The sequence below is a fragment of the Platichthys flesus genome, chromosome 15 (genome assembly GCF_949316205.1).
Source record: "Platichthys flesus chromosome 15, fPlaFle2.1, whole genome shotgun sequence".
Classification (NCBI taxonomy): Eukaryota; Metazoa; Chordata; class Actinopteri; order Pleuronectiformes; family Pleuronectidae; genus Platichthys; species Platichthys flesus.
The window spans coordinates 9,044,374-9,071,474 of record NC_084959.1 but is presented as its reverse complement, the minus strand read 5'-3'; the positions used below and the strand labels follow the sequence as shown (position 1 = coordinate 9,071,474).

Here is a 27,101-nt window from a genome sequence, read left to right as displayed (position 1 = left end):
ACACAATTATGACATGTAGTATGAGATGGTACAGGAAGCTGGTGAGAAGATAAAGTTCAGATTAGAGGCTGATGTAACAGCTTTTTTTCATTTCATCTCTGATGCAGGACTTTACAACTCTGATAAGTTGACATGAAAGCAAATGTGTTCTCCATTTCACTTCTTGCAAATTAAACTGTACAAATAGCAAAGTGCTACATTCCACAAGGTTCTCTATCTAAAACGAGTTTCATGTTTTTCTCTAGCTCTGTATTCACATTAAAACAAATCTTCATACAATATCCACAACAGAGAAATACCCCTTCTCAACAATCCTATATGTTTTGATGTAACTGCTATCAGATTTATGTATTTCTGAGAAACCATGTTTTGTCAGTTAGCTTGGTTTGGCTCATGGATCAGAGAATACTTCATTACCCACAAGCCTCAGCTGCCACTGCTACAGAGAAGTATTAGAGTAATGTATAATGCCATATGAGATCAAAACGATAATGATATGATGCGATAAGTGTTTTAATTGATTCATTGATTTAAGATGCCAATTGTTGTTTGGCTTTTTCTTTTTTTTCTTTATTCAAACGCGTAATCTGAAGCTTTCATTGTCCGTTATACGAACATGTTGGTGGATGTTTCTTGCACCTTGGGAGTTGTAGTTGACATTCTTTTCATCAAAGAGTAAGATATTTTCTGACTTGGTCTTTCATCCCCTGGTTGTGATTATTTAACCAGCGCAGTTTCATGTTCATCTAACTGTGAGTCACATTAACGTTGTTTATGGGGAGAACAAAGAGCTCCGCCCACTTCTTGGCCCTATAGACCCGTTTGAATGTATGAATTCACGCGTTGCCAAATGACGAGGCACCGAGCTGCGACATTGTTGAATCAGGTTCAAAAGTCTCGGACCAAAATTAGCTACTTTTTTTTGTACTGTTTGAGTGTTTGTTCATTTGTGCTGCAACAACACTCTGGTCTCATGGAGCTGAATGAGGAGTCTGTGTCTGAACACTGCCTGAGGGGTAAACCCTGTGTTGACAATGATTGGCATTTACCATGATATAATTCTCTATATATATTGAGCCTCGTTTATTTTTTTTGGAAAGATGCTGCTGAGAAAACTCCTCTGTGATCTAATGTGTCACATGCAAACCTGTGACGGGAAGATGCTACAGCAGGAAACAAAAGTCCCTTCAGCCTCTTAGCTCTTTTAAAACTCATCCATCACGTGTGTGCAGTATATTTCCCTGAAGACCTCATTTGGTTATGTGTGCCTCATGACCATGTTTGTGGTAGTTTTGGCTTAGATCATTTTGTAACTTTTTAAATACCAGTAAAGCACTTTTACATATTTACATTTCTTTATTTTTGTTTTGTGCCAGTGCAATTGGCCCATTCCTTCTTGAGATTTTAAGATGCTTCAAATTTTCAAACACCTACATCTTGTTCTGATATTACATAGACAAGATATGTAGAAAGAAATATGTTTTCTCTTCTTCCAGGCTTTCCCCTGACAACTGGATCATTTATAAGTTTCATACGTCAACTCAGTCTTTGCACATCATCCATTTTTACGGCATTACACAGTTTACAATAAAAGGGATGGTAGAAAATGAAATGAAACTTATTTCCTACATAACTTAGACAGCACATTGGACAGATTCAATTTTCTTCCTTTAACTTAACGTATCGTCCACTTTCCACAGTTAAAGTTAAAATATTGTAATAACTGGATGGAAAACCATTAAATTATGGTTGTAAGCAGATTTCCATCAATACATTTTTATTTTTAAATTATTTTAGTTTCAATTTGTAGTTCTTTGGACCAACCACAGTGATAAAATGGTAAATAAAACTAGTAAATTATTTCTGTCACTCTTGACTAAACGTGAACAAGGACAACATAGCATCCTGTCAAATTGAGAAAAAGCAGGAATAGAGGTAAGCAAGGTGAGATGGAGGACAAATGAGGGAGTGACAGTAAAGGTCATGTAGGTGGGTAAATGTATTTTGGGAATAGATTAAAGTAATTATTGAAAAGGAACAGAAAGATCTGAGGTCTGTAATGAAGGAGGGAGACGTACAGGATGGAGGGAGAAGATAGGGTCAAAGGTGAAAAAGGGGTGAGAATGAGGACTAATACGAGGAGTTGAAGTGGAAGGGGTGGAGGGCAGTAAGAAGGGATGACGGAGGAGAGGAGGGGGGAGGAAGGGTGTGGCGGGACAGAGGGGAGGGAGTGGAGGAAGGATCGGAGTGGCGAGATAGGTGTATTGACTCACTCGCATTCCTGTCGTCCAGATTTATAGCGGCTCGGGTCCTGAAACCGGCCTGGAGCCACGGCCAAATTACAGTCATCTGCAGCATTCCTGTGCTGCAAACACAGGTTAGCAGCCGGGCCACGCTAAGTGCTAGGTGCTGCGTGTTGACAAATGACTTCCTTTGAAGGGCACAAAGAGGGAGACTGTATTTACTGTGTGAGGGCACAGAGTCGAGCTGTCTGTGTTTCTTTTGTTGGAAAACATTTTTGCTAAAAGTAGAGATGAGGAATGTTTGTTTGTGCGTGCGTAGTTTGCGCGTGTGTGTGTCTGCTTTGTGTTTTGTTAAATGTGGATTTTACCACGGCCCCTCACTTGTGTAAAATAAACTAGGGAAACCAACTGGTGAGATCAGCTCCCAGCGGAGGGTCCCATCCACGCTCACACACAGTGTAACACACGCACCCACACGCACACTTAGTGTCACAGGATGGGAATGGGAGTGTGTGACCTGTTTTAAAGAGCATCTCTGCGTTTAATACCAAGTTCCCAGACAACTAATGGTACTAATAGCCCAGTGTACAAGGGGCCAGAGCCAGGGGCCAATTACCTGACCTTGTGTATGTGTGTGTCTGTGTGTGTGTCTCCTCCAGGCGTTCACAGGCACCAGTCCCAGGACCTCTCAGGGTACTACTCCCTTCCTCCAGGCGGTGTCGGCCAGATATCTCCCTCCATGGGCTGGTGAGTGTCTTTTTCTCACACACACACTAACACACACACACACACGCACGATGTGACTCACAAAGTCCATTGTGTGCTTGTAATGACCTTGTACTAACTCACATTCATTCCCTTACATTAAAGGAAAACTCTGTCTGTATTCACTTGACACTTCATCAATTCATCAACACTATCTGCAACTATTTCGATTTATTTAGAATCCCAAAGTGTCTCTCAGTCCTTTCCTCTAAATGTCTTTTGAAGATTTAGACATTTTCCTGATGATCGTAAACTGAATAACTTTTCAACTAGAGGTTGTGCAACACAAGTGATTTGAAGGTGTCCTTTCGACGATGGGAAATCGCGATGGATAGTTTTCACCATTTTCGAATCGACCGAGAACTTAATTATCAGCAACCTTTGCTCTGACTCCAAATGCCAAATGAGGAAGTCGTGTGGTGACTGATAGAGAGTGTGAATTTTGAAAATGTTCTTGTATAGAAATTCTTGTAGTCTCTCATGACATGATATAATATTGCAGAAATGTTTGCACACAAAAAAAGGTTATCCTCCAGTAAAGATTCCAAGAGCTTACTTGTTCTAATCCCTCAAACGTGAATACCTGCTACTTTTATTTGATTTTATCTATAGTAAAGTGAATATCTTAGGTTTTACAATGGTGCCCCTGGCCAAACTAACAACTTCAATGTTTGATGTTTATGGGAATCAGAATTCTTCACTATTTTTCGATACTTTAGAGTCTACATGGTTCACAACATTAACCTGTAACTAATGTAACCTTTAACCTTCACATAGTCATCTATCATATTGATTAATGAAGCTGTCATTTACCTGCTAATCTTTCCAAACCATCGTTGTCATTTCAATACATTACATACACCCACACACACACACACACACACACAGTGACCTAGATCAGCGGTGCATACATCACTGTCTCACCTGGTGTGCAGCTCACCCAAGGCCTCATGTGAACCACCTCTTTGAACCTCTGTGTTGTTTGACTCTTCAACAAACGGCCTCAGCTGTAAACACAAGGAATAGAAACAACTTTAACAATTTAAATGAAAAATCTAAATCAACCAAGACATGACAAAAAGTTTGTCTTTCTAGTTACGAGTAAGTCTGTGTTTACACTGACTACAATAAATAGAGAGAGTTAATGTAATGTGGTTGCCAACAGAAAAGAGTGAGCACAAGTCTTGCAGTAATATCTTCACTTCTAAATATGCAACTAGCTGAGTCCTTCGAGCTGTGGTGGATTCTGGGAAATGTTGGCAAGCTCCAGGTAGATTCAGTCTTTCCCCTAAAACCTCCATAACTATAAAATAAACTCTGTGTTTTTGTATCTTCAGCTCATGTGTTTGGTTTATAGCAGTAAAAGGCCTCTCGGCCTGTGTCTTGGTTTCACGATGGTTTCACTAAGGGACGGAGCAGCAACGGCCGCGGAGCAGAGTGCTCTGCAGTGTGGGTCGTCTCACATCTGCTCCATATTCAGTTCTTTCATTTATGGTTTCCATCATTTTGGACTCGTTTGTGAGCTCACGATGTCATGCTGGTCGATTGTGAACTTCTAATGTCAGCCTCCCGTTGATTCATGGATCAACACAAATCCATTTATTACAACCTAAAGTATCTGTGCCTGGACAAAATCCCCTGCAGGAGCAGTTAAGGGCTTACGTCAAATGTCATGGAGATTTGGAACGGAGGCTTTAAACTGTGCGTGTGCTCACATGTGTGTTTACGCCTGTTATCATTGTGTAGGACGAGCGGTTTTGCCCCTCGACGATTCTCAAGTCTGCGATTTACAGTCAGTTTATCTTTTTCAGACGAGAACACTTCACTGTGGATTTTCACAAGTATTATTAACAGCTAATCTCCTTTAACCCAGATTATCTGCTCGTTTTGGCCCCTTGTTGTTCACGTCTTTGTCGAAGGAAGACGGGGAAAATGTCAAACGGTTTGTTTTCCGTTGTTCTGATCATTAGCCCAGTTTCATATTCCGTCCCTGCACGACCACCTCCGTGTGTCCGTCCCCTCCCCGACTGCCATGCTATGGTTGGAGTAAGAGTCTCACACACGTGTTGGATTATTAAATACAGTGTTTGACTCAAAGGTTGAAACCCGGCTGTCATACGTTGCTTTCAGACATCCACTGAACTCCAGACATTGTCAGAGTCGATTGCTCCCAACATCCTCCCTTCTTGCTTTTTCCAGCCGGCCATCTAGTGAAATGTCAGAGTAATTTCATATTTCGAGAACGAGTGGGCATGTTGACATTTCTAACACGCAACAGATGCGAAACTGGAAGAAAACAAATATCTCAGGATGTAAAAGACGTGTCTGTGACAAAGATATAAACTTGGAAAGACAATAGAAAGATTTGACAGATCCTCGCCCAACATTTTTCTGTTATTGTGAACATGTCTGACCCAGAAAATCTTCTGCTTTTTACAGTCGCTTCTTGACAGTGTTCACAAAGGTGCAGGGGAAGTGATTTCAGAAATGACTGGACTGACGGATGAGCAGTTCTGATGAGTTGATATCTGGTACAGTTAAAGCTGCAGTTTTAAACCACGCTGACTCATGTAGTAATAAGAAACTTACAAAACACAATTTCTCATCCTTTGTTTGCTGAATTATTTTGTTTTGCTAACGTGTCCCTCCTCCTCCTCCGTCGAGCGGCTGAAATTGCACGAGGGAGGTTTAAGACTGGGTGAGCCTAAAATGCCATTTGAGAGAGATTGAGTCAAAGTGCTGTCCTGGAGTAAAGTAAAGCCCAAATCCATCTAAAACACTTTATGATCCCTGTTGTACTCCAGAGTAGTAAATTTGTTCTTACGTGTCCTTTGAATAAACCTGAATAACAAGAGAGCAGCCAGGTCTCTTCAGATTGGGAAGGCCTTGACTCTAAAAGCTTGATTCCGGAAGCCGTTTGCTTTTACCTGTGAGTGAACTCAGGGACAAAGAGAATGCATGAGGCGCTGACCACCGCAACAGTTTCCTCCACTTTTCACTGCATTCCCAGCATTCCACTGTGCAGCCATGCCTTTCACTTGGGAAGCATTGCTCTGTTTGAGAATGGCGTCACCAGAAACTCAGACCAGTGTGCCACACAGTGATTTCTGTTGGCTATTGAACAGTCATACATCACTCTGATTGATTGATTGATTTCTGGATGCTGAGACATGTAGTGTGTGTGCAGCTTCCTGCTGAGAAGAAAGGCTGCTCTGGTCGAACTGTTTCTTTATCTGAACAACACTTGACCTGTGTTGCTGTGTGACCTCTGGGAAAACAGGATTACAGCAGGAGTGAACCTCCGACAGCTGATCCCTGTGTTTTCTGGATCTCTTCCCAGCCAAGGGCCTCTGACGCTGGGCTTTACTCTACGTCTGCCTCCTGGGGTTAAAGACAGGATACGGTTAAGAACAAGATGTAGATAGAGGAGATAGGTTTAGATACTAGATGTAAATCGGGCTGCATGTGTGTGCATTCATTGAAACATAAGGAAGAAGAGGGGGATGGGTGTATTGACTCTCAGGAGGTAGAAGTGTGGTTTTCTACATATCAAAGGCTCTTTACTTACATCCAGTCTCCACCCTCGACGCCCCGTGGGGTGTGAGTGTGTGTGCGTGTGTGTTCACAGTATTGACACACAGCTGTCAACAGAGCTGATCCACGGTCTCCATGAGGGTTCAGTGAGCGTCACACCAGCACAGAAGTGGCAAAAAAATTCAAATAAAGATTACAGGAATCACTTTATGGAAGAATTAGCTCATTTACTTCTGAGGTTTATGTATTTATTCGCAAATAAAAATGCAGAAGAGTGAAAGATAAATGCATCTTGTTAAAACATAAAGATAAGTAATGTGCAGAGGCCTCTATTGAGAAACAGTATTTAATTGATTATTAATAATGAGAAACTCATCAGGAATTAAAAGACCAAATGTAAGAAAATAGCTAATTTCAGCCATGTAACTGGAAAAGAAACATAGTTTAAAGTGTGTTCAAAATTAATATAATGAAATTCAGTTTAAATAAATATTATTTTTTTATATAACTGATCCAAAAGGGTTAAACATCCCTAAAGGGAGCGACAGACTTCTCCTTGAAAAGCTAAAAGGCGCAAACTGTTGCCATCTCTCCCCTCTGCTGTGATGTGGCAGGCAGAGCCAGCCAGTCTATCCTGCCCTGACCCCCTGTGGATTCAGGCAACCCTACTCCTCCAACCTCCCCGGCGCCTCCTCCTACTCCAGGTACCGTAGCCGGTGGGTCGGACCTGAGCCGAGAGAGAAAAAGTACAAGCAGCTCTCCGCAGCATCTACTCCTGTTTACAGCACATCAAAAAACTGCCTGAGCAGCAGTTTTCCCTTCACCAAGGCAAACTGGTGTTCAGCTTCTGTGTCAGCTTTCAAAGTCCTTTCAAAGTTCAGTGTGTCGCCAGAACAAGCCGAGCTGATCGCTTCTGCAGAATACACCAGGCTGACATACACACACACACGTACACAGAAACACACAGACACACACACTCTTCCACCCCCATCAGGACCTCTTTCCTTGCTAACGCTGCCTTATATCTATATAAGCTAGATGGATAATAACAAAAACTTAAAAGCCAATTAAAATGTATGCATCCAAACTGAGAATCTGGTTAATTACAACAACAACCAAATCTGCTCTTCATGCATACAATGTCTTGTATGTGTGTCTGATCTCCATTCAGGTTATAACAAACTTTCTAGTTATTAAAGGCTCACTCGACTGCTGCCAGCTGCTGATCCTTGTTGTTGCTTCACATCTTATTTCCACAGCACTTAAAGGTGCTGAAACAAACTCATTAAAACCTCTACTGCAATGTTTTTGGAAACTTTAGGAATAAACATCTTACAGTAAAATCCCCTAAATTTGTATATTTTAGTCTAAATGAATCGTTGGTTCATTCCTTGGAAGGTAAAATACTTATTGACAACTAAGATGTAAATGAGAACACAGACTGAATTCAGACTTTACTAAACGAAATGTGAGCGTCTGCTTTCCTGGTCTCAGTCAGTAAGGCTAGGCCGCCCTCTAGGGGTCACAAATGCTTATGTCACAACTCAATAAATGCATTGAATAAAGTGCAGTTCATGTGCAAACATCAACTGTAAAACATCAGTCTGTATTCGTTGTGGTGATCAGCTTGTAATATATATAATAAAGAGGATAGAGAATCCTCTTTAATGTTCAACCCACAAAACAACAGTTCAACAGCAAAGCTAAAAATCCTTCCTTGCACACCAGGTTGAAATAAAATCACTTTCATGATCAACCAAGAAGCTTTTCATGCTTTTGTTTTGCTTCGCACAACTCTCGCTCTTGCTTCCGTCCCTTCTGCTCCCCCCCCGACTCAATCGTTCTCTTGACTGACCAATTTTTATTTGTCTCTGTCTTCCTCTATCTTTCTCTTCTCTTTTTTTTTTAACCTCCACCAGGTTCCCTCACTCTCTGATGCTGGGCCATTCAGGCATGCATCCAACAGGAATCCCCCACCCAGCCATAGTGCCCCCTTCAGGCAAACAGGAGCATGACCAGTATGACAGGGGCATGTATGTGTAAGTATCGTCTGGGTTAATTTGTTTTGGTCCATTTCTTTCCCATCCTCCCTCTCCACATTGTTTCCAATCTGCCAAAATCAAAAGAGAAAAAAACAGATTATTACTTTCTTCCCATCTTTGCTCGTTAATGACTTCATCCTTTCTCACTCCCTCTCCCCCTCCCCCTCTCTTTTTTCTCTCCCCCTCAGGAAGCAGCACATGGAGCCCAAGCGGGAGAAGGAGCCCAAGAAGCCGGTCATCAAGAAACCTCTGAACGCCTTCATGCTCTACATGAAGGAGATGAGGGCAAAGGTCATCGCTGAGTGCACGTTAAAGGAGAGCGCCGCCATCAACCAGATTCTGGGGCGGAGGGTGAGCAAAGCACACGCACACACACTCACACACACACACACACAAATCCTGTTTCCAGGTCAGTCTGTAATTTCACACATGAGGAACATAAGAGAACTCTGGTGAATTCAGTTTCTCTCACATTCTGCTGCTACTGTGATTATACAAACCAGACTTGGTGGGAACCTGGAGACTGATGTCTGTGATAGCATTTGTTTCAGTGTAGATGCAGATCACACTGTATCTTACATCTACTGGAGATCTGCAGAAAGAGCCTCGGCTCCCTGTTCTTTAATCTAGATGTGCAACCAAGGAAGACTGTTATGGCACCTAAACTGTGGAATGAGTTCCTGGTCATGATCATTGTCGCTACTTCTGAATTTATTGTAAAAGTTCAGCTAAAGACACTTTTTAAAAACTGGTTTTCAACTGTCTTGAATTGTTTTATATCTTATTTCTTTTTTGGGGAATACTTTTGCTACACTATAAGTAGTTTATCTGATATATCTCCTTTATTTTTATCATCGCAAATGTTAATGTAATTAGATTTTAAAATTTTATTAAGGATAATCCATCAAACCAAACAGAGACTGTGCAGTTTAAACAGCTGTTTCGATAAAATGTATTAGACGTAAATACTAAGTGTGTGTGTCTGTGCGTGTGTGTGTGTTTGTGTGTGTGTGGCACAGTGGCACGCACTGACCCGAGAGGAACAAGCAAAGTACTATGAGTTGGCTAGGAAGGAGAGACAACTTCACATGCAGCTCTACCCGACCTGGTCCGCCAGAGACAACTACGTAAGGACTCCCTCTTCTACCTCCTCAACTTGTCTCCTCTTCCTCCACATTGAATCTTTCCATTTACTGTTAAAACTACGTCAGTGTCATGGTTCTCACTTAAAATAAATAAGAATAAACAGGAAGATGTAAACGTTTTAGGTTAAGGGACTTTGTCGTGAAAAATGTGGAAAAGTCATGAATTTTATACTTAAGTTGTCACGGGATTCATGTCTAGAGTAATTTGGATCCTGTAGTTACAAAGCTGAGTAATTCACAGAAGCCGAAACCTGAATTTGAGGACATTTTAAACATTTACAAACATTTAATTAAACAAACACCAAGAAATACTTAATTTCTTTTTTCTCTGGTTTGTTGTTCTTACAATAATAACTTCACCTATCGCATACTGCCTCGGCAACCTTCATCATTTCATTAAACATAACAACGCACTTTTATCACATGGATTTACTAAGCAACTCTCAGAGAATACAAATCAATCTGTGTGGTGCATGCATTGTAGTGTGATGTTTTTGGGGGATGTGCTGTGTCTGGGCTGCTGTGTGCCTCTCATTTGTCAGTTTGCTGTTGAACTCTTGCAGGAGGCGGGCCTTAGCGGGGTCGCAGGGGAAAAGAGTAAAGCTGATTGGGTAGGGACACATCTTATGGTGGATTTATGCCTCTGTGGTGGAAAAAAAGAAATGAAGGGCTGCATGATAAGGGGTTGTGGGTACTCCTGTGCAAGGACTGCATGCAACTTCCAAAAGTCACAGTGACCCACACCCACACATTAGCTTGACACACAACAAATCAGCTGCTACAATGAAGTGTGATTTGGTTAGCTAGGGACACGTGCACGCTGGTTATGATTACTAAAGGGTTTATCTGTTGATTGCTGAATCACACAGAGGTATAAATCAACCCGTTTTGCTCAACTAACAGAGAACAGGGCCGCATGGCTGGCCTCCCTGCCTCGCTGCTGTGGTTTTTCATTCATTTTCATTAATGTGGGCTTTTGTAAGGCAGCACCTTTAATTTGATCAGCTATAGCTAAACAATGTGGCACAACCTTCTGTCACAGCACTCAGTACTCATTTGTTTTTCTAACTTTCTAAACCTTGTAATAAAAACGTTAGAACGTGATGAAGTGAATTTGTCATAATCAGGTGAAGAAAAAAGCTTTGGTGCTAACACAGGCTGTTTCTTGGTCACATTAAACATCTGAGGTGGAAACCAGTTTACGCTTCTCTCTGCTGCACTTGTTCCTCTGTAGCTGAGCTCTACCTAGTCAGGCATGGCACACAAGCTGCACTTACACTCTGCTTGGGCTGTGAACAAACATGGATGCTGGCTCTCAGTTCAGACCTGGTGTCAACATCCATCCTGATTCGATCCCAAGTGGTCAGCGCAGGTCTGGATGCACCCAGATATATCCTCAATGTGCCTTCAGGCCACATTCTCTGAGTCGCACCCTGGGCCACATTGAAGGACTCAAGCTAATGTTCAGGATACAAAGCAGGTAGATGAACTTAGCGCTGACCACTTGTGATTGAATCTCTCAGGACAAATGTTAATACCAGGTCTGAACACTCTTCATTATTGTATATATTTATATTTTTATATCCCATAGCTCAGAGAGCAGCACAGTGGCATTTGGGCGTTTGAGCATAAATTTCAAAATAAAGCTCTGACCCTGTCTGTGTGGATTCATTCTGAGGCCACGCTTCAAAAACACTGTGGTTTATAGACTGTTATAAAACCTGATCTTTAGTAAAGTGTATTTAGTATATTATTACTATTATAAAGTGATCATTGGTGGAGGATCTGCTGCTGCATGCATGGAGCTTTGAGCACAGCAATAACCCTGTGGAGTCTGTTTGCTTTGTTCAAAATGGCAAATGTTGAATATCTAAACAACATTGGTGACCTACTGGGAAGTGTTTGCTTATTCTGTACTTAACTCGAGGGACATTGGGAAACTTTATCCTGCATGTTTGATGTTTTTCTTCTGATGACAATGAAAACGATGCAATGGTTCAGCAGCAGCCAAAGTGAACTTTTTGTGCCACCGCGAAAACACAAAAAGAGCAAACACACTTCACCAAGTACTCAGGCACAGAACAGCATAATTATTCACACCCTCTATAGTTTGTACTTAAAATACTCTAAGTTGTATTTGATAGAAACACCTCACACAACATCTCTGAACTTAAAAAAACTGAACAATCGCTGGACCCAAGAGCAAAACAGGAAACAGTGTTCCACACACCATCCCGCAGCTGTGGAGAGTCTCTCCTCCAACTCTACGAAAAGCCACATATAGTTTATATGCACACACAGAGTGGCACACACACTCACACACACACATACACACATACGCCCACAGACACAAAGTCACAGATGCAGGAGGAGTTGTTGTAACCACATAGACACAACGATGAGGAGGGCAGACACTGACGCAGAGGCAGCAGATTTCATGTACCCACATCCTTCATCTCACCCGAACACGAGGCCTCGCTTCGCCGTCTCTGGATCTGTGCGAACGATGATGTTTATCACAACAGTTACAGCAGCACAATCCAATCTGAAAACCATGATTTCTGGGTTGTTGCAGAAACAGTTTAAAACTATAATGATTTGAATCACAGGTTATTGCATGAATTGTCTCGACAAATGCATTATCAATTCAAAGTACCTCATCTAGTTTGTTTGTCTCCATCTGTCTGGCTTTTTGGTTGTTTGTTCTCTACTCTGATCTTGCACATTTACATGCCGCATAGGAAACCTCAGCTTTTTATGCAGTGTAGATTTAGTTTAGGACATTTGGAGCATCACGCTGATAGGGAGATTTCACATTTAGAGCCTACAGCTATATAAAAAAAACATTACAAGTTCAAACCAGAAAAATCAATTCATAGGAAAGTAGAGAACAGTTGCACAATCCCACCATTTACAAAGAACTGGCTGAGATCTTATCTAACCGAGGAACTGGATTCATCAGCCATATTTGTTAAAAATTCCTGTCCTGACGGTGAATTTATTAAAAAGAATCAGTCATTTCAATGTGGAAATTCATGTAGAATCTTCTTTTTTTCTTTTTTCCAATAGGGCAAGAAGAAGAGGAGAAAAAGGGAGAAGCAGCAGGACCCCAACACAGGTAAACACCCAGTACCGAAACATCTGATCTTTCTCCTGTCAGATACCATGACTCCATATAGAAACCTAAATAGCTGGTGTCAACTCTGCAGCACGGTGGAGAATTCAGTTCAGGTCGAACGTGCGTTGGCGCTCTGCTGCAGATGAATGTTCTCGGAGTCTTTGGGGCAGGATGTGTCTCTAACGTCAAACCACCCACCCACTCTGCTTTCCATGTAACCTGAATTACAGACATTTTTTAATCACCAGGGCACAAAAGTTCATCCTCCGCTGGTTTAAGTTTGAAATGTGAGTCGAACGTCACGGCAGCTTTTTCAACCGTTTATCGTGCGCCATATTAAATCAATCAAAAATGCTCACACACATATTATGAGGTGATGGAGACACACTTATTGAATTCCTCCACATTCGTGTGCTGTGTTCTTGCTAACAGTGTGGCCTCAGCAGGAAGCATCCAAAGTGAGAAGGTTCCGGAGTTCTTACGTCAAGCAAGGCCCAACAGTCCCCTTATGAAACCACAATTAAATTCACTAGATCCAGATTTTTGACCATTTACACAAACAAAATGTTGTAAAACGCCCTATCTCACAATGTTTCTATCTGGATCTGCCCCCTGATCCAGATCCGCAACAAGATTGAACTGGTTCTTCCTTCAGTCGTGTCCCATCCCTCACGTAATCCTACAAATAAACAAACATAACAAAGACATAACCTCGGCTGCAGGGGAAATGATCCATATCTTAATTGGCATGAGGAATGACGCCGGGGTTTCAAGTAAGAGCTTGGTAGAAAAATGTAGATGTTGTTCTCTGTTAGTCAGCCGGTAGCCAATCAGCTGATGAGCTGGCCCCTGATGATGAAGCGTGATGTGAGAGCTCTAACTCCCACTGTGCTCCGATAAAAAACTAAATGTGAACGTGTATATGCAGCAGCCGATTTACAACTAAAGACTGGGACATATGAATATGTATTTATGGATTTCAGGGGTTTTGAACTCTAGAGATAAAGTGGATTATGACTGAATATCTTAAGAGATCCTGAACTAACAGAGCGTCACAGCATGGCTGCCCTCTCCGAGTCCGTCTGTTTCTCTCTGCCCGTCTCAGTGATGACGTCGGTGTCGGGTTGTTGTTCTGCTGGTTGTTGATGTTCTGCTGTAACAGTTACTAACAGTTAAACCTGAAGGCTGTCTCTGAACACACTGACGCTCTGTGCCCTCCTCTGTCCTGACGAGCTCTCCTCTCTCTTTCTTTTCCTCCTGCTGCCTCTAACCTTCTTCTTCCTCTGCTCCTGTCCACTCTTCTTGTTTTGTGCATGCTGTGTGTTGTGCTCAGACCCGGGCTCCCCTAAGAAATGCCGGGCTCGCTTCGGCCTCAACCAACAAACGGACTGGTGCGGTCCCTGCAGGTGTGTACCACATACATCCTCGCCCACCCCCCATTTCACAGCATCGCACTGTGGCCGTCCCACTAACTCCTCATCTCTCCTGCTATCTTTCTTTTCATCTTCATCAGTGCATCATTCCGGTCCGATGCCGACTTAGTTATTCAAACACGTTTCAAAAATGCTCCGGAAACAGTGATTAATTCACAAACAGATGTAAATTGATTGGCTCTCAAGAAACAGAAAACGTACATGTCAGCTAAAATCAACACTGCAGAAAACCAGGTCAAGTTTAGAACCACCCGACATGAAGTCATAACGATCATGGAGCAAAAAACCTGTTGTTGCATCCTGTAGTGAGCAAATGGCAACGTGTGAGAAAACTTTCAAAGTGAACAGCTAAAGCGCTAACTTAGAACTAAGCTAATAATGCTTAATTGAATAAATTAGATGAGGCCAAGAACCATGTTTGTCATTCTCCACTAAAACCTTTACAGCAGGAATTTTATTATTTGATTATGTCCGGACCTTCTCTCTAGCTCTGTTCCCTCTCTCTGTATTAAAGCAGTAACATGGTCCCAGTACAATACAAATCATATGAAGTGAAAAGTTTGGTGACATGCCGGACTGCTCAGTTTTAGTCACAGCAGGATGTATAGATGGACAGATGGATGGATGGAGAGATGGATAGATTGATAGATGGATGGATGGATGGATGGATGGATAGATTGATGGATCTTTTTGTCCTGTATTTATTTGAACTCATCATGTGCCATACATGAATTACAGTAGACGACAGGCGGCAGCTTCTCTGCAGGATTCAGGAATTTGTGTGGTTGTGTAGACAAAAAAAGCCTTTTTTACCACAACAGCACTGTAGCAACCCCATCGTCTTCCCCACCATCACGTCATGGAAATGTGTGTGTGTGTGTGTGAGTGTGCATTCATATGTGTGCGTTTTGTTTTGAGAGAACAAAGGGGGGTGAATGTGGTTAGAGCAAATCCTTATCACCACAGCTCAGCGCACACACACACACACACACACACACACGCTCCCTGCAGCTTTGCATTTTGACATCGTTCTCATGCCCATCTGCTTTCAACTTTCTCCATTCATGCGATGTGGTAACAGGCGCCGTTTGATGGTGAACTCTAACATTTAGAAATCACTTTCTGCTGCGCCCCTGCTCCGTCTCTCCCTCCGTGTGTCTCTCTAAATACGGCCCATGCAGCGCCTCTCCTCGCGGTTTAACCTGGTGACTCATATCATATTCTGGTAATGATCATGGGATCCTGTTCGCTGCTTTGATGGTGCTCAGTGTCACACCTCAGCGAGCACAGCACGTCACTGCTGTTTGCATATCACACAGATGCAATATGGACGAGAGGGAGCATGTGAGAAATATTATTTTGTGGCACTTGCATTGTTTAAAGTCACTGTGACGACGCCATGAGATCAGTGATTTTAAGCAGTTAATTATTTAATGTAAACAGCACTGAGTAAAGATGAAACACATGTATATGCTGTAGTAATTAAACAGTTGAGTTCCTCTCAATTAACAAAATCAGGATCAATATATAGTTATATTTGTATTAATCTACAACAAAAATTCCTATAATAGTGTCATATATATCTATATATACAACAGGAAGTAATTAATAAGTGCTCTGATTTAGCATGGCAGAAGACTAGGTTCTTGTTTAGCTATATTTAAAATGTATTACATTTTCACAAATTAATTTATGGTATTCATAGATTTCTATATATTACAGAAAAGTACGAGGGTCAGGCTTAAAAAAAAATGATAAGAGGAAGATTTTTTTTTTTATGTTTGAATTTTTGAGAATAAAGCTGAAACATCAGGTATAAAATCAAACTTCAATTCAAGTCGATTTTTTGTGTATTTAGAAAATAAAGTCATAATGACAAGAGTGACATGAGTAAGAATAGAGTGAAACTAAAAGACTGCGAGCTGCCAGTATTTCATATTTCCAAGTTGTGAGGTTTCTCGTTCATAACAAGGTTTGGCACAATCTCTTAAAGGTCCTACTCCTGATTACCACACTGTGTTCATGTGCTGCAGGAGAAAGAATATCCTTGATTTTAAAAGTGATGCAAAAGAAACAATCTGTAGAGAAGTTAAAAGTTCGACTTAAATCAAGAAATTCCAATCTATTCTAGAAATGTCGACTTTATTCTTGAAGTGCAAAATGGAAAAAGAAAAAATTGTCTCACTCCTGACCCTGGTACTTCTCTGTATGTGCACCAACACTAAAACACTAATAATATGTGTGTTGTTCGTTGTGATCATAGTTTGTCTCCCTGTTCATTGACCTCATGGTGAGTGAAGCATCTCCACTGACGCCTGCTGACGTTTACCATCCACACTTTATTCACAGATAACTCTCTCTGACTGTTCCTAGGAGGAAAAAGAAGTGCATTCGCTACCTTCAAGGAGGAGGCTGCCCCAGCCCAACTTCTTCAGATTTAAGTGCCATTGACTCTCCCCTCTCCGCCTCCCCCTCCCGACACCCGCTCTACCAGCACCAGCGTCAGCGCCACGCCTCCCCGGGCTGCTCCCCAACGCCCGCCGCCTCCCCCTCAACGCGCCTCCCCTTGTCTCCCCACACGCACTCACTCTTGCCCCCGGAGCAGGCGGCCGGCAAGCACGGCGGCCCCCGACAGCCCACGGCCAAACACACACACCTGGAACTGTCCGGCAAGCAGATGCACGGCTCCACGACGGCGTTGTCCGCCGCCAAGGCCGCAGGACTTTCTCTCAAAGTGCTAACAGAGACTCAGTGATCACTCCAGCCCGCTCACATCCCTGACCCATGCTCACCTCAGCTTCTGTCCCAGCTACGGAGATCACCTTCACCTGCCTTCATCCTCACATTCATCCATACCTTTTTGTCAGATCATTAAAGAAGCAGCGACTGTGGTTGACAGGATGATGGGTCCGCCATCATCTGTCCTGCGGGATTGTCCCCCTTTTACAGATCAGACCTGTGTCAGTTCAAAGGCTGGTTTCCCCCAAAGTCTGCGTTTCCAGGCCAAGTCCATCGATGACAGTTCAACAAGGCTTAGTCCTTCTAAAAGCCTCCTTCGCATGATCAGTTCTTTAATCAAACATTCAGGAAATCCTTGTGTGACCAGATATGTGGTTCATCAAGTCAAATGGAAAGCATGGTGACCAGTAGTTCTAAACCAGTAGTTCTCTTTGTTCCTTTGGCCTGAATCTGGTTGTCCTGCCTGACTTCAACTCTCTCAAACACGCTCATTCTAATTCACGTCTTAACACTGGTACAATTTGATGTAAAAACAATCCAGTATAAAATATGTCATTTTATCTTTATCCTAACCCAAACACATTTTATTATTATGTTTCTCCACAACCATCCGACAACACCCAGAAATTATTTTGGGAGCCCCTGGTTGAGCCGAAACCAATGAAAAGTTACTGCAGGAGGTAAACTGTTACCAGCCTGGACATGTTATTAATCAATGTGTTCGTTATTTATAATTAGAAGAGGCCAATTCAGGCTAACATGTGCTAAAAGAAAAATACCAAACCAATCAGCCACAATCTTTAAGCCGTAACTAGGTTTTAATGTGGTGTGTTTTATTGTGGTGCCTCTAACTGTTACCAGCTGCGGAGAGGCTGGAGGTCAGTCAGAGTTGTGGATGCTGAGAGAAGGACTTTATAGTAACGTCATACTAAATACACTGCTGCAACATCAGCTCTATCTATGTCCAGTCCACATGAAAGGACGATACACAAAATAGCAGTTAAATGTTTTAAAATTTGAAAATATTATGATTAAAAATATTATGTCTAATTCTATGAAACCTTTTTTAAATGAGTTTAGTCAACATTGAGTTGCAGTTACAGGCTCTTGCTAGTAGGCCGTGCTGCAGCCCCCTCGGCATCTCTGCCCCCAGCCTCCTTCAGCAGCCGTCAGTCTGAGCTCATGCTCTACATTTTGTGATCATCAATTAAGTTAGCCCAGTTTTATTTTGTAGATTCATGACGACAAGTTCTTGGTAACGAATTTTGGAAATGATTAATTTGGAAGTTGGACACCTGAAACCGTCAGCAAGTATTTGTCCATGAGGCTAAACCATCTGGGTCAGGGAGATTCCAGATCGGCCTGAAGAGGCAGGATTTGAGTGGATCGAGGAAAAGTCAGGCAAAACTTAAGAGTTCACTTCACCATGGTATCTTACGATGAACTGAGCTAACCTGCTCCGTAGCAGGTTCATTCGTGATAACGGATACAATCTACAGACACACTTTGTAGTACAGAGACCACACAGATCCAGTCATACAGAGGCAGACCTGTGCTGAAGGCTGAATTCATCTGGAGCCTGAAACTAAAGGTCTGCTGGCGCCATCTGCTGGTGACGTGATTCTTTTGACCTGGAGCACAGCTCTGCTTCTGAGAAATCATCTTCCAAAAATCTGATTTTTGTTTAGCAGATGAAACTGAGCCCTGACCTCCATGACAATCTCAAAAAAATGTTTTGCAAATGAGCTCTTAATCAAATGAACTACAGACCTAGAAACACCAAATTTGTTGCAGGAGACTCCTCCGTGTTGTTTACATACATGCTTTCCTCTACGTTACTTTCATTACCCATCATCCACCAGTCAGAGGACAAACCTCCACGAGAGGGGATGAGAGACCAGCCACACGTCGGCCTCACCAGCAGAGCCTCAGACAGGAACAGGGACAGATCCACTTTTATTGCAGCTGAAGTTTTGATACAAACCAAACTATCAGGTCAGAAAACAGGATCCGACTCATGAGAAATCCCTTTTCACGTTATTTCTTTTAGGCACTTTCAGGCTTTTGCTTTTGTCCACATACATTTCTGTTATTGCCTCATTTGTGGGTATTTTTGTATAAATCTTTTTAAAGGTCATATATTTTGATGCTGGTGGGGAAACCCTCAAAGAAATACAAGTTCTCTTGTTGTCCTTTGAACCTTTTGCAGCTCCATAAACTGATCTGAGACCAAATGGGTACTATTATATTGCATTGTGTTGTAAAGTTTTTTAAATGTTGGAATTCCCTATTATAATTAAACTTTTATATGTTTTTATGTAAGAAAAAGAAAAAAAGTCAAACTGAAAAAAAAAAATGTTTAGTTGCCGACATTTCTTAAAGCAATACACTTGTGTTCGTCCTCTTGTGCAGATTTTTACTTTTGGGCCGCGTTACTGCAGCAGCGTTCAGGCATCTCCATGTTCTCCATCTCTGCATGTTCCAAACTTTAACGTTACAAGTTTCGACTAAAAGGCTTTAATCTGCAGCTTCTTACTCAGCTCAGCTCTCAGTGGACAAACTGCTGAAGTTCTGTACAGCAACTAGTTTTCCTCCAGCAGAGGGAGAGCTTCGTGCTAGAACTAGCCTGGAGGACCCAGCAGGAACCCCTCAAACATGTCTTTTGTATTTTTTATGCCTCGAACGCCTCTGATGTATTACTTGTTCTTTTGTTTGATGTATTAAAAGTGTTTGGAATATCTTGTCCCCCGTCTGTCGTTATTAAGATAACAAGAGACATGAAGCTCCTGGTAAGCCCCTGGTACCTCCAACACAAAGATGACAGACGCCAGCCTTTTCATGATTTATTTACTCCTTCAGTATATCTGTGACCACCCCGAAAGCCAGCATCAGAGCTTATCTGAGCAGTTTCCTATTCAATACAACATGAATTAGGACTGATTAACCCCAACACTGTGTGACAACACACAAGTACTTCAAGTCCAACGGACATTATGCAAAAAGAAAAGAGAAAGAAAAAAAAAATACACACGGTTCTACCTCAAACCTTACATTTCCATTAAAACTAGCCCAATCGTCTCTTTAACAGGGTTTCACAGATCAAATGCCTTTAACGGGGCAAAAACAATATTCACCCTTCACTTTCCATTGTCAAAAAAAGCCATTTTATTCAATCAATTAACCTAAAAGAAAACAAACATGTCCAGTAAAAAAGACGATCATAGCAATTAATGATGGAGGAATATGAAAGGACTGCTGCTGTCTAATGTTTAGGGGACCGTTCACTGCATTAGGATACACAACAGGAGAGTGTGGGAAACAGAAAGCGCTTCTTTACTTAAATTAATAACACCACACAAGCAAGTTAAAATGGTCATGCTATTGGTATACAGAAATAGAGGAACGGGGCGAGGGGCGGCAGTGGGGGGGTCATGTGGCTTTAAATATACTAAATGTAAATATTAACAAGTATGAACAACGCCAGTGCAACCGTTAGCAGAGACAATCCTTTCAGTGTGGTAGTGTTGGCAGGATCTTCCCCCTTTACTTCTCTTCACACCACTGGTTCTCTTTGCGTACCTGAGGACGAGAGGAGGGACACAGAGGAGGAGTTTAGAAAACTGTAAGACAGGTCCACAGTGAAAGCTCTTAGTCAAACACGTTCCATCGTGATTCTTTTCTCATAATTCACTCTACTGATAAAGAGTTTAGATCAAAGGTTAAGTCACTACAAGTCACAAGACAGAACTCTTAATCTGTTCAGGAGTTAAGAAACTGGTCGTCTTACTTCTTACTAAATGATGGAGCCTTTAAAACTAACGTGAAACTTTGTTAGTATGAAGGCAGTGTTTGGACAAACTGTGTCACTACACCCTCTGATACAATGAGAGGACAACACTGTACTGCAGGAGGTGCTGTATAATGATTTCAGAATGTTGGAGAAAAGGTAGGTTACAAAAGAAGACATCGGTTGGTCAGAAGTTCATCTGACAGAAAGACAATTACCAGAAAATTTGAGACTTTAACTTTGTGATGAATTTGGCGAAATGCAAAACAAACTTAAAGTGCACCATGTTTGTGGGAACTTGGGCAACAGTGTCGGGACAAGTTTTACAGATTGTCATTATTTTGTGCATTTCAGACACATTTCAGTGTGCACATTTAGAAACATGGAGGTGTTGTAAAGCTTTTGACCAGATAACACACATTTCTTTCTCATTCTGATGGACAGGGGATGGATGGAATAAGTACCTGGGCCTCCTCCTCCTCTGTGAAGTCGTTTTTGATGTTGAAAGTCTTCCTGATCTCCTCTGGGGTTTTGCCTTTAATCATGTTGGCCACCGTCTTGCAGGTGACGTCTAACAGACCTTTAATGTCCAGATAGTTGGCGGCCTAAACAGAAAAGACAAAAGCGAGTTGAAGAGGAGGGTGACAGCGACAGCAGGGATTAACTTCACAGAAAAACATGCTGTATCAAGTAGCTACTAATGTTATAATAAATACATGATCTGTGTATGACTTCAAATCAATATCACCATTATTTCAAACTTTCACCTCGATTGCAATTAATGAATATTTTTTTTATAACACACACTCCCTACAGGGCCGTCAATTACCACATCACTCAGTGTCAGTCAACAAGCGACTCTGTTCCCTTCTAGACACTCACTCACAGAACTGATCTGTATAAAAAAAACTGCTGAGTTCATATTTATGTGTTCATGGATAAACAAGGCATCGCTTCTTCTGCAACAATGAGGGAAAAACACTGTGCTGAGTCATAATCTGTGGGAAGAATTTCTCTTCTGTCTGTGTGTCACGTGATGTCTGGTGTGTGAACTGTGTACGCGCAAAATGTTGGAATATTTGTCACTGTGTTTCCTAAACATTCCTCCTAAACTTTAGAGTGCCTCTTGCCTCTGTTCATGTAAACATATTCAAACAGCCGGGGGTTGGTGTGGGTGGATTAAGTCAACTCAAGGCACTTCGACTTGTGTTTCACTTCCTGGAATACTATGGCTCTACCATCTATTTCCCAATCTCCACTCAGGTTACCTTTCACATGTTGTGTCTGGGTCTCTAATGGTTTCTGTGGATCTTCCAATTCCAAGATTAGTCCCTGTTGTTTGTCGACTTAAAACTATATTTTCAAATCCTTGCCTCTTCCAAGGCCAAACAAGTCATCTTCAAGCTAAGGTCATTTTAAAAATTGTTAATAAAATGTGAGTGAAAAAGTTCACTGCCATGGTAGTAAATGAAACTACTTAACACACACATGTTCAAATTTTAAAGTAGAAGACAACAAGAGTCATGGAAACAGAAGAGATTAATGTAGTACATGTGTTCACATATAAAAAAAACAAAAACAATTAGTGGTTTCATGAGTTACTGACTCCTGGTGCTTCTTCACAGAATAAATTGAAGGGATAACATAGGATCTGCACTCAAATCATATAAATCTTGGAAAATTATTAGCAACCTACACTCATTCTGTTAAAACCAGTCTGGAGAAACATCTTTGAAAAGCTCAGGCTCCAAACTCAAATAGAGGTGGATGGACACAGTTTACCAGTTCTATCATAATGACAATGAAAACAAACTACCAATGTAACTACATTCATTGTAGAGTTGTTCTGATTTGTCTTTATGTTCCACACAGAACTCATGTTTGGGATTTGTTGTGTAGTGGTTGCGGTTATGGGTGATTTCAGGTCAATGTAATGTAAATGTGAACTGTTTTTACCAGGATGAGTTCAAACAAGGTGCCTTGGTCGACTTTGAGGAACTCCTGGTCCCACACGGGAATGTCATCCGTCCTCTTCTCCTTGTTTTCGTCGTCCTCGGGTGGAGGAGGGTCATCTTTGTGATGGGTGCACCACTGAATCACCTGGAGTTAGAACACACACAACTTGAATTTAAGCAACCAAATAAGCTTGGAGTTCTGCCACTTGGCATTTAAAACATATATATACACTAAACTGCTCCTGGTTGCACTAGTTTGCTTTTTTCTTTAAGTCTATAGCATGTGGAAGATAAAAATAAACTGGTCTGCACAACCTTCTGCTCTCACAAATCATGTTAGATGTTTTACTAACAGTTACAATTTAGCAAGGGGGAAAAAAAACAAACAAACAACCCACTTATACTCTCAGGAGCCAATGTATTAAGTCATTAATAATAGTTAATCAAAGTAAAAGGAAAGAGAGTTCTATACAACAGCCTTACAATGCAACATTCCTTTAAGAAGGATCTAACATTCAGTATTGTGTTCCTGATATTTCATATTTATAATAAAATAATGTCCATAAGAGCAGCTTCTACTAAAACAATAACAACAAAAGACTAAAAGATGGGAAACAGAGGCTAAAGTACATATACACTAATTTGAGTGTATTAAGTGTATATACAAGTGTGTTTATTGATGGTTCATACTTAAAGCAGCATCTCCTCCATTTAAGACACAAATCAGATTTAAAACTTAACCCCGAAGAGTAACCACACAACTACTTGGTAATAAATTATGGTGATCATAGATAAAGTATCTTCATTTGAATTGGAAATCTGAGAATGAAAACCATTTTGTAATTATCAGCAACAACTAAAACTTGTTTAAATCTTATACACAGTAATTCAACAAAACTAAACTTGTCTTTTAAAAATAAATTGTTCAACTTTTGTTCGCACGTGTGTGTGTGTGTACCTTCTTCAGGATGGCAGCGTTCACATTGGGGAGAGGAACTGGGTCATCATCTCCTTCATCATCCATCCCCAAATCTATCAGAGAATCAAACAATGACCCATATCAGTCTGCACTGCATCCACCAAATGATGAAAATGTAAACAATGTAAAACACATTGAGGGGATTTGAAAGTTGTACCTTCTAACATAGTCTTGATGGTGACAGATTGCTTGGCTATCTCAACATCCACCTCGAAGATTTCCCCATCGGAGCTCTGTAGCTTTATTGTGGGCATTATCTGCAGGGCACAACAACAATAACAACAACACTATTAAACATATTGAATCAGGGTGACTTATCCGTTAGAATAAAATACACAATAACAGATGACCCCAATTCTACGTGTGGCTATTGCTAACTCTGTGGCTAGCTTATACCGATTGTTGATAAATGGTTCTTATCATTAAGAATGAGGTAGCTGCAATAGTAGACATACACTGGTTAACTGTTAATATTTTTTAAGGTAAGCTATACGGATGTTGTTGGCAAACTCACTGTACAAGCGATACATGTAAAACGCGCTAATGTTTCCTACAAGCTAACTAGAGACTTATTTACAGGCTAATGCTAATCATGTAGCTAGCTTTATTTTTAAGTCATGCGCGACTAGCTCTTCGCTGTTATCGCTAATGCACACGCTACAAGCCGAAACGTCCATCTCGTGTGTTTTTAAAACCCAAAACAATCCGCTAATGTTGTTTAAAAGCTGAGCTAACCGGGCAGCTAGCATTACCACGCACAATGGTAGCATCTTACGCTAGCGCCTTGCTACCGCAGCGTCAGTGAGGCCTCGCAGCGACCAACCGTCAAATAAAACGTGAACAAAACAGAATGTCGGTCAACACAAGGCAGCGGGACGCGTTACGGTTCGGGGCCACCTACCGTGAGCGTTTACAGTCGTATCCGGAGGAGGAACTGGACAACGGGGCCTGACAGTCGCGGAGGTAACGAGCAGCGGCTGGAAGTCTCTGGATCAGTCTGCAGTCGGGCAGCCTCAAATCGTGGCAGCGGCTGCTCGTAGAGGCACTTCCGGTGTCAACAGAAAGCGTTGACCCTCTGGCTGTTAATGGCGATGCCACACTGGCAATGGCAGCTGCCTTGGTCGCCTCACTGTTTCAATGCAGCTGCCTTGATGCCAAACTGGCTGTGTCTTTGATTTATTCAATGAGATAAATGCTGGCAAGAAAAGCTCCACATCTGTCAGGTTCATATGCGTGATCTTGGTGTCTTCGGAAAGGTAAGAACTTTATCCCTAATATCAATATCAATTACAGTGTGTGTGAGGCACAGGCCTGAGTAAACTGTGATAAACCAAAGGAAAAAATGTCAATTAAATTAAATTCTAAATAAGAAACTTTATGATAGCAACGATGCCTAGAGATGCAACAATGCCTAGAGATGCCACCGCTCTACCAAAGTAGATGGAAATACCACAAACAAACGCAGTTTATAGTAACGGTAGGACCAGACACACTCTCCATATATATTTATGCTCTCTAGGCTGAATAAATGTATTCAGGTTTTTGTGTTACAAAACAGCACAGATAGACTCCAACAATTTAAATTTAAAATTGCAAATACACCATTGACAGTTTTTTTACTATCATAAGTTGACTTATTATAGGAACTCGTAGTATAAAACACTAACATCCATAGGGACATTTAAAAAATACCTATTGTGACTCCCTCAACTTCTAAATATCTTTTGAGTTATGAACTTCTATGGTGTAAAAGAATCAGTGCATATACATGACAAGCAGAACAGTTCACAACAAACAGCTACTGATACTACATTTTAACCAGGTTTTATTCTCATGTCTTCAGTATTTATATGAATTCAGTGTCCTGACAAAAACTCCATGGACAATAATATTAATACATGTTGGCTTATCCTGTTAAAATACAGTGAAACGTACTGATATTGAAGCAAACTGTTATTTAAACGTTCCTGGCTAACCAGTAATTTCAAGTGCATCTCCATCAAGGTTACGAAGTACAACTTGAAAAATGGGGTTAGGTTGAAGGTGATTACACAGATACACACCATTCCCGTTGACATCAGAAACCGGTTACATCACATTGGCAGTCTTGAAATGATTTGCCCCGAGACTGTTCTGTGAATCGGAAAGTACAACTGACTTAGTATTTGTAATATAAAAACACTATTTATTGTTATGATATTTGTTCTGTGTCGCTGTAAGGAGTTTGAAGTGTGGCATAGGCACAACTTAAAAAAGTCCGGTCAAGTTTATTTATAGAGCACATTTAAATAAACGAAACAGCAGTTGACTGTAGAACAAGATAGGCAAAACAAATTTAAATAACATACACTCAACTAAAGTAAAAATGCTTGAATGTTAATACAACTTAGCAAAATACTCAATTAGAAGTAAGAGTGCAACATCCAAGAATCTACTTAAGTAAAAGTACCTACAACACAATGTCAAATACTCAGATACAAGTAAAGGCGATAAGTTTAGATCTGGGGAGTCTGCCCTCTACTGGCCAAAACCAACCCCAGTTTTAGCCACTGGAAGAAAGAGTTTCAACTTCTTCTTCCTCTTTTTTTTAAAAATTGTATTCAAATCGCATTTAATAAACAGCAATCCCTAGGAGGGCTTTGTCAGACTGCCATTGGGATAAAAATGATCATGATGTATACAAACCACAGATTCATATACATGTTTTCTCTCCATGGCAACTATACACAAGTTCGAGTTCAGTATCCTCTTGACAAACCATGGAATCTCCAATACAAAGAAGCAAGAGCATTGAAATAAAGTCTCCTTCCTTCATTAATGAGATACCCTACCCTTTCTTAGCTGCAGATAAAAAAATAGCACATATTATAGGGGCCATCCATTTCATGGTCCACTGTAAACAACAGCCACTGAAAATATAAGCCAGGAGATGTACAAAGGCTAAAAATACTTATCCTTGTCCAAATCCTGCGATAAGAAAAATTCAAAGGTGATCAGAGTAGTTCTTACACGTGTGTATGACGTGTGAAAATGGTAAAAAAATGAAATGCCCCATTTAATGCACAGGGACCTCATTATGTCTATGAATCAGTAGTCTTGGTACATTGATGTGTCCTAAAACTGCTTCCACGTAACTGCACTGAGCCATTATTATGAAAGGGTGAGTTAAAGATAACTTTATCCAGGATTAACAAATCTGTCCTCAACCTGTGTTTTAACAAATATTCTAAAGTGGCACTCAATAGAGAGCGGACCTGCCGAGGCCAAACTATATCCTTAGATTCAAACAAGCTGCACCACATTACACACACGCATTGATATCAGTCCTCTGAATGTACCTCCGTTTTTGTCATCAGGATCC

At 41.2% G+C, this 27,101-nt stretch overlaps 2 protein-coding genes across 12 annotated transcripts in view; one reads left to right on the top strand and one right to left on the bottom strand.

The window, feature by feature from the left end:
• Window positions 1-16,858, top strand: part of tcf7 (transcription factor 7) — a 58,059-nt gene extending 41,201 nt beyond the window's left edge. The window contains exons 5-13 of one of the 11 annotated variants that reach the window (XM_062406703.1): window positions 2,903-2,990; window positions 7,157-7,246; window positions 8,462-8,581; window positions 8,773-8,935; window positions 9,604-9,711; window positions 10,293-10,340; window positions 12,799-12,847; window positions 14,181-14,253; window positions 16,630-16,786. In XM_062406703.1, the coding sequence (XP_062262687.1) occupies window positions 2,903-2,990; window positions 7,157-7,246; window positions 8,462-8,581; window positions 8,773-8,935; window positions 9,604-9,711; window positions 10,293-10,340; window positions 12,799-12,847; window positions 14,181-14,253; window positions 16,630-16,633 (743 nt within the window). In that variant the 3' untranslated portion in view covers window positions 16,634-16,786. Of the gene's footprint in view, window positions 1-2,902; window positions 2,991-7,156; window positions 7,289-8,461; window positions 8,582-8,772; window positions 8,936-9,603; window positions 9,712-10,292; window positions 10,341-12,798; window positions 12,848-14,180; window positions 14,254-16,629 lie in introns of all 11 variants that reach the window. The other 10 variants (XM_062406701.1, XM_062406702.1, XM_062406704.1 and 7 more) reach the window with 10 other exon arrangements.
• Window positions 16,859-19,849: 2,991 nt separating this feature from the next.
• On the bottom strand, window positions 19,850-24,801 carry skp1 (S-phase kinase-associated protein 1). The gene is made up of 6 exons (XM_062406713.1): window positions 24,642-24,801; window positions 23,898-23,997; window positions 23,720-23,793; window positions 22,763-22,906; window positions 21,271-21,411; window positions 19,850-20,598 (listed from the first exon to the last, which is right to left on the bottom strand). Exons 2-6 carry the CDS (start codon window positions 23,992-23,994, stop codon window positions 20,563-20,565), a joined length of 492 nt encoding a protein of 163 aa, XP_062262697.1. The 5' UTR covers window positions 23,995-23,997; window positions 24,642-24,801; the 3' UTR covers window positions 19,850-20,562.
• Window positions 24,802-27,101: the final 2,300 nt, after the last annotated feature.

What these genes read in the sequence shown, in the direction of transcription:
- skp1 (XM_062406713.1), bottom strand. Translation starts at nt 23,994, where the DNA reads ATGCCCACAATAAAGCTACAGAGCTCCGATGGGGAAATCTTCGAGGTG. An exon ending in CATCAAGACTATGTTAGAAG is followed by an intron (nt 23,794 to 23,897) that starts GTACAACTTTCA and finishes ATTCTCTGATAG; the next exon opens with ATTTGGGGATGGATGATGAA. An exon ending in ACGCTGCCATCCTGAAGAAG is followed by an intron (nt 22,907 to 23,719) that starts GTACACACACAC and finishes TTCTAACTCCAG; the next exon opens with GTGATTCAGTGGTGCACCCA.